This window comes from Oncorhynchus nerka, linkage group LG17, assembly GCF_034236695.1.
Source record: "Oncorhynchus nerka isolate Pitt River linkage group LG17, Oner_Uvic_2.0, whole genome shotgun sequence".
In the NCBI taxonomy this organism is placed as follows: domain Eukaryota; kingdom Metazoa; phylum Chordata; class Actinopteri; order Salmoniformes; family Salmonidae; genus Oncorhynchus; species Oncorhynchus nerka.
Genome location: NC_088412.1, coordinates 26,919,884 through 26,927,697, shown reverse-complemented (window position 1 = coordinate 26,927,697; position 7,814 = coordinate 26,919,884). Strand labels below are relative to the sequence as shown.

Here is a 7,814-nt window from a genome sequence, read left to right as displayed (position 1 = left end):
GAGAGGGAGCTGGAATGCTGTGAAAGAATACATAAACAATCCCCAGACAGCACCTCCTGGAGTCATCTTAAAGCAGCCAAAGCCAAACTGATTTGGACTACACTCGGGAGATTAAAAAAACGGTTTTCTTTACTAAACAGAAATACCATGAGTATAGCAATAGGCCCAGTGGATTGCTTGCTTACCAATGAAAAAAGGAGCAGTCAGAGCGTACAATCATGGCTATCCGAACAGCAGAGGACGAGGTCACATACGACCCAAAAAAGATCAATTTAACTCATGATGTTTACTGCAAACTATGCACCTCTGAGAGAAAACACACGGAGGCAGAACTCCACTCTTTCCTAGAGGGAATCTCGCTACCTAAACTATCAGAGACCGACCAAGAAGATCTCAACTCCCCCTTCACTCCTGAGGAGATCCTGGAGGCAATTACCTCCATGCCACCTAATAAGTCCCCAGGCCCAGATGGATTCCCCAGAGAGTTCTACAAAGCTTTTTGGCCCCAGCTCTGCCCTATTTTCATGCCAATGCTGGAGGATTTTTGCAAAAACGGAGTTCTCCCAGACTCAATGCACACAGCCCGCATTACAGTGTTGCTAAAAAAGGACAAGGACCCCCTATCCTGCTCGTCCTTCCGGCCCATAAGCTTGTTGGATTTCGACTATAAAATAATTACCAAATTGCTCGCCAAAAGACTAAACACTCTTCTTCCCAAAATAATAAAAGCAGACCAAACTGGATTTATTAGAGACAGATACTCTTCTGATAACATTCGCCGTCTTTTTGATATTATTGATCAAGTAAACGCACAGAAGACCCCTGTCCTGCTGGCTTCACTGGATGCTGAGAAGGCGTTTGACAGGATGGAGTGGAGCTTTCTGTTTTCAGTCTTAGAAAAGTTCAATATGGGCCCAAATTTTATTAAATGGATCAAATCACTATACTCTCATCCAAATGCCATGGTGACTACTAATGGACTGAACTCTGACAGATTCCCTCTGGAACGGGGCACAAGACAAGGGTGCTCGCTGTCCCCCCTGCTGTACTTGTTGGGGGCGGAGCCTCTGGCAGAGCTGATAAGGAGCAATCCAAGTATTATGGGTGTTTCTGCAGGCGGCCTGCAGCACAAGATTTCGCTTTACGCGGATGATGTCTTGCTCTACATATCCAACCCTGAGAAATCCCTCCCTCTCATTTTAGACACAATTGCTCAGTATGGCAAGTTTTCAGGTTATAAGATCAATTTAACAAATCCACTGTCTGCCCTCTCAATATTACACTCACCAGCTCTATGAAGACACTATGTCCTTTCCAATGGAAAAAACAGGGGTTTCAATACCTCGGGATCTTCATAACACCAGATCTGAATAGCCTTTTTAAGGAAAATTATCTTCCACTCCTGGATCGAATCAAGAACGATCTCCAAACCTGGATCTCCCTCCCAATTACCTTAGTAGGAAGAATTAATGTCATCCGTATGAACGTCCTCCCTAGACTGAACTACTTATTTCAGATGCTCCCATGCTATCTCCCAGTTTCCTTCTTCAAAACAACTAACCAAAGCATCACCAAATTTATATGGGGCAACAAAAAACCTAGGAGCAAGTTTTCCACTCTATCGAAACCTGAATCTAAGGGTGGTCTTGCCCTTCCCTCCCTTCAATTGTACTACTGGTCTGCCCAAATCCGCAACATGCTAACATGGATCACAAACAGACAAGAGTCAACGTGGATTCAGATAGAAGCCTAATCCTGTGGTTCATTGCCCTTAAACTCAATTATATTCATAAATAACTTTAGTGAAGTGGGCAACATAGCCAAAACCTTTGTGATTTACAGCACCCTACTAGCGTGGAGGGACTGTAAGAAATACCTGGGCATTTCCTCACAAATATGTTCTCACTCGCCTATAGTAGGCAACCCAGACTTGCCAAAAGCCCTGAGGGATGCCAACTTTAATCTTTGGCATACTCTAGGAATCAGGACCTTTTCAGACCTATTTCATCAGAAAACCACTACACTGAAATCCTTTCAAGAGCTCTGCAGTGAATTCGATGTGCCAAGATCCAATTTTTTTTAAATATCTTCAAATTAGACATGTAATTTCCTCATTTACCTCCAAGAGGAGGTTTAGAACTCAGTTGAATGAAGTTGAAACCCTTCTTGTCACAGCACAATCCATTAAAGGCAAAATATCTTACATCTATAGACTCCTTTCTGAGAAAGGAGGCTCCTCCTTTACTCCTTTGAAAATAATCTGGGAAAAGGACCTTGGTCTGACTATCAGTGATGAGTTATGGGCGGAGGTTTGCGACAGGGTATACTGCTCCTCTACCAATGTAAAAATGAAAGAATCTAATTACAAATTTTTGTACAAATGTTATTATACTCCTTTGAGACTCCATAGAATGAAAACAGATATGTCTCCTAACTGTAAAAGATGTACCTCTGAAAGTGGAACCTATATGCATGTATTTTGGAGCTGTAGAGAGATTGCCAGATTCTGTTCTTGATCCTGACAGAGAAAATTTGCTTATGGCTATTACATACTTTGCTAAGAAATATATTCTTCTATTGTGGGCCTCTAATACCCCTACTACATTTAAAATGTGGATTGACCAGATTGTTGACTTTCTCCCTCTTGAAAAGCTCACTTATGACCTCCACAAGAGAAAGCCCAAGTTTGATAGACTCTGGTCTCCACTACTCAACTATATTTCAAACTGGACAGAGTGAACGGGGTGACTAGGGAAATGCGCAGATACATGTTGTGTAAGGTACTGTAAAACCTAAAAACGAATGATTGGCCCATCGTCTCAGCGAATGCTAGAAATAGCTGATAAGAACCTTGATAGTGCTGCTGCAAGTGTTATATATGTTTTTTTTGTGTTTTTATTTTAATTTTGTTTTTGAGTACGTGTGCGTATGTATATATATATATATGTGCACCAAGGAAAAGAAATAGATTAAGAAAAATAAGTGTTTTTATTTGACTATCTTTCTTTTTTTTTCATTTTCTTTTCAAATGTACTATTATTTTTTGACTTTTTATTTTTATTTTTTTAAGCCTGTCACATCTGTGAATGTGGAATGTGTTTTGTTGGTTGATTGAAAAACAAGAAAACTTAATAAAACTTTAAATTGAAAAAATAAATAAATTGCATATTCAACAACTTACAAAAAAAATGAAGCTGAAATTGGGATTTTATTTTAGGAATAAGGCCTGTTTTTCTTTTGAAGCCAGAAGGAGGCTAGTATCAGCTACATTTATGCCTTTACTAGACTATGGGGATATTTTATATATGAATGCTTGAGTGTTTGAGATCAATTGACACTCTTTACCATGGCACTTTGAGATTTATTTTAAACTGCAAAACCCTTATGCACCACTGCACTTTGTATACCAGGGTTGGCTGTTCTTCTCTAGTCACTCGTAGGCTCAGTCACTGGTATACTTTTATTTACAAAGCCATTTTGGGTTTATTACCTTTTTATTTGTGCATTTTTATTGTTCAGAAATGTGGTGGCTACTCTCTTCGTTCGCTTGACTTTATCCTGCTAACTGTTCCAAATGCACTCTGCGCCATCGTCTTGGAACACCTTACAAAATACTTTTAAACTGGAAGAACTTGTCCCGTTTGGTGTTTTTAAATCACTGATGAAGGATTTTGAGGCGGATTCTCTGACCTGTCAATGTTTTTAATTTGCTGTTTTATACTCTTGTGAATTCAATGGTTTTTACTAGACTACTTGTAGTTTTTCATGTTGTCTGTCTGTAATAGTTTTGTAATGACTTAGTGCTGCCAATCTTGGCCAGGGCGCTCTTGAAAAAGAGATTTTAATCTCAATGAGCCCTTCCTGGTTAAATAAAGGTTAAATAAAATAAAAAATAAATCTGCCTCGTGCAAATTCATGTTGAATATGATCAGCTAAAGTGAAATCTTCCACAATATTAAAATAGACACGACGAGCTGCTGATGATAATAAAAACGCAGAAGGGAAGAAGGGAGAAGTATGTTTTGTAATAGTGTTGAATAAAAACAGTGTTGACAGTGCTGAATAAACTTAGGCATGAACTCACTCATAAAAACAGCAGCTCTTTGCTGTAGTCTTTGACAGTCTCTCTCTGGTCATTGTTTTAAAAGTTATGAAATCTCACGTAGGCTAGTATAAAACTTTGGTGTGGCCTGGGTCTTGGAAGCCCTAGGCACGGTGATTTGAGCTTTCCCAGCTAGCACAGTGGATCTGGGCTGATTCTGGCTGAGAGTCTGGGCACATGGCTGAGAGTCAGACTCGGCCGACGTCATGTGGCCTGAGTCTGGGCCGCCTTCGGCAGTATTACTTATGGCTAGGATGGAGGGATTGAGCTCTGATTCCAGTGTAATAAGTCTAATGAAAAGTCATAGGAGATTTAATCATCACTCAAGAGCTTGTTTATAGGAATCATCCACTGGGGCATTTATCCCTGTAGTTGAGCTATCAGTTGAAACGAATCCTAACTACGGTATGCATTTTACAAAGCTGCTTTTTTGTATTTTCCTTGAGATCTAGGCTCAGGCACAACACAATGTAAGCCATGCCCTTTTAAAACCTTTACGTGTTTTCTCTGTATTCCCTAATACATAGAACATAATGCATACTCTAAAGCTTTAACCATAGTAGCTGTAACATACAGTTGAAGTCAGAAGTTTACATGCACTTAGGTTGGAGTCATTAAAACTAGTTTTTCAACCACTCCACACATTTCTTGTTAACAGACTATAGTTTTGGCAAGTTGGTTAGGACATCTACTTTGTGCATGACACAAGTAATTTACAATTGTTTACAGACAGATTATTTCACTTATAATTCACTGTATCACAATTCCAGTGGGTCAGAAGTTTACATACACTAAGTTGACTGTGCCTTTAAACAGCTTGGAAAATTCTAGAAAATTATGTCATGGCTTTAGAAGCTTCTGATAGGCTAATTGACATCATATGAGTCAATTGGAGGTGTACCTGTGGATGTATTTTAAGGCCTACCTTCAAATTCAGTGCCTCTTTGCTTGACATCATGGGAAATTCAAAATAAATCAGCCAAGACCTCTGAATTTTTTTGGGGAGACCTCTACAAATCTGATTCATCCTTGGGAGCAATTTCCAAACACCTTAAGGTACCACGCTCATCTGTACAAAAAATAATACGCAAGTATAAACACCATGGGACTACGTAGCCATTATACCGCTCAGGAAGGAGACGCGTTCTGTCTCCTAGAGATGAACGTACTTTGGTACGAAAAGTGCAACTCAATCCCAGAACAACAGCAAAGGACCTTGTGAAGATGGTGGGGGAAACAGGTGCAAAAGTATCTATATCCACAGTAAAACGAGTCCTATATCGACATAACCTGAAAGGCCGCTTAGCAAGGAAGAAGCCACTGCTCCAAAACCACCATAAAAAAGCCAGACTATGGTTTGCAACTGCACATGGGGACAAAGATTGTACTTTTTGGAGAAATGTCCTCTGGTCTGATGAAACAAAAATAGAACTGTTTGGCCATAATGACCATCATTAGGTTTGGAGGAAAAAGGGGGAGGCTTGCAAGCCGAAGAACACCATCCCAACCGTGAAGCACGGGGGTGGCAGCATCATGTTGTTGGGGTGCTTTGCTGCAGGAGGGACTGGTGCACTTTACAAAATAGATGGCATCATAAGGTAGGAAAATTGTGGATATATTGAAGCAACATCTCAAGACATCAGTCAGGAAGTTAAAGCTTGGTCGCAAATGGGTCTTCCAAATGGACAATGACCCCACGCATACTTCCAAAGTTGTGGCAAAATGGCTTAAGGACAACAAAGTCAAGGTATTGGAGTGGCCATCACAAAGCCCTGACCTCAATCCTATGGAAAATTTGTGGGCAGAACTGAAAAAGCGTGTGCGTGCAAGGAGGCCTACAAACCTGACTCAGTTACTCCAGCTCTGTCAAGAGGAATGGGCCAAAATGCACCCAACTTATTGTGGGAAGCTTGTGGAAGGCTACCCAAAACGTTTGACCCAAGTTAAACAATTTAAAGGCAATGCTACCAAATACTAATTGAGTGTATGTAAACTTCTGACCCACTGGGAATGTGATGAAAGAAATAAAAGATTAAATAAATCACTCTACTATTATTCTGACATTTCACGTTCTTAAAATAAAGTGGTGATCCTAACTGACCTAAGGCAGAGAATTCTTACTAGGATTAAATGTTAGGAATGGTGAAAAACAGAGTTTAAATGTATTCGGCTAAGGTGTATGTAAACTTCTGACATCAACTGTAGGTATAACAACAGGTAACTGGACCTCAATCCAGTTTTCCATTCAGATGCAGCAGATTTCTAATAAAGCCAAATATGGTCTGTGTGCTCACCATTCCTCTGGAGAGTGCTGAGATTGCTTGCCCAAATTTATATCTGGAAGATAAAGGGTGAAAGCAATATGCAAGAATAGACTGAAAAATACTGTGTTAAACCTCATTAGTGGACATTTAGTTCACTGAAAGTTGGCTATACTATTCGTTAACATCGACATGGAAGGGTTTTATCCAAATATAATACAGTATAGTACATGGCAGGCTCTAGCGATTCTAGATGGCGGTGGAGCAGTGGTCAAAGTGGAGTGGAGTTCTAGTTTTATGAACGGTTTAATCAGGTTTTATCCTAACTCAGTTTTTCCCTTGCCGCGCACTTCACTCACGCGCGTATGCACGCAGACCACTCCTCTTTCGTCTCCTCTCATATCGATGCAAGGAGAGGAAACGCTCGTTTTATTTCATTCGTAAGTAGTCCTCCAGTAACCCCACCAAGAAGGACATCGACGAGGACAGAGGACTTAACCCGTGCTTGCCTCGAAATTCGATGACGGAATCACCCAATGAGCGTAATTTATCAAACCCTAATCAGCCTCAGCCCGGTTCTTTTTGCGGTGTATGTGCACCTCGCCTAAACGGGATTGTAGCCTATACGTAAGGAAGATTAGAATTGCATTATGAACTTGAACACTTTGATAAAAGTATGGGGATCAATTGCTGGGTGGTCATCTATCGGGTTACAATGATATAAAGCGCATGCATACCCGTAGTAGCTTGATCAATAGCATATCATCTCCTGAAATCCGCTATTTGAATAGGAATACAATTGTATGATTTGTTAACCTCAGTCTAGCGTATATGGTCAGCATGTGGACGCTCATTTGTTCTGTCTTGGAAGAGACCCGTTCATTCCTTGCCACTGGAAGGCAAACCAACACTGGACCATGGTTCGATGCTCCTTGAATAGGCTACTCACCCTTGCATAGACCTGCTATAGAAGGCTACGGCCCAGTGTTGGAATTACAATTGGATTCAAAGAAATGCTGTAAAACAATCCAATGGACAATTACTCACATCTACAACGTAAGTGACAATTGTATTGTTAATACTGTATAGCCTTGCCATCAATAGGAAACTGTATAGTGAGCAATGACATAATTAATTCAATATTGTAGCTCACTCAATTGATCACAAATGTTACCATTTGATTAAAAAAATGCAAGATGATGTATACATTTCACATAAAGGCTGACAGTGATCTGCATTCACCTCAGGCAGATATGATTAATTCAAGTGAAGTATTGTGTCTTAATTGAGAATGTTATGTTACAAACAGGCATAATTTCCTTTAGTTGGGACTCAAGTTTGACAGACTTGGTTGTATTTATATTAGAATTAAATAGAATGTTATGTTACAAACAGGCATAATTTCCTTTAGTTGGGACTCAAGTTTGACAGACTTGGTTGTATTTATATTA

The 7,814-nt window shown here is 40.0% G+C and overlaps 1 protein-coding gene across 3 annotated transcripts in view; it reads left to right on the top strand.

The window, feature by feature from the left end:
- Nucleotides 1-6,683: 6,683 nt before the first annotated feature.
- The window catches only part of LOC115144992 (leucine-rich repeat-containing protein 7-like), a 155,404-nt gene continuing 154,273 nt past the window's right edge, over nucleotides 6,684-7,814 (top strand). For all 3 annotated transcript variants that reach the window (XM_065003090.1, XM_029686177.2, XM_065003091.1), the window contains exon 1: nucleotides 6,684-7,419. In XM_065003090.1, coding sequence (XP_064859162.1) covers nucleotides 7,395-7,419 — 25 coding nt within the window. In that variant the 5' untranslated portion in view covers nucleotides 6,684-7,394. The remainder of the gene's footprint in view (nucleotides 7,420-7,814) is intronic.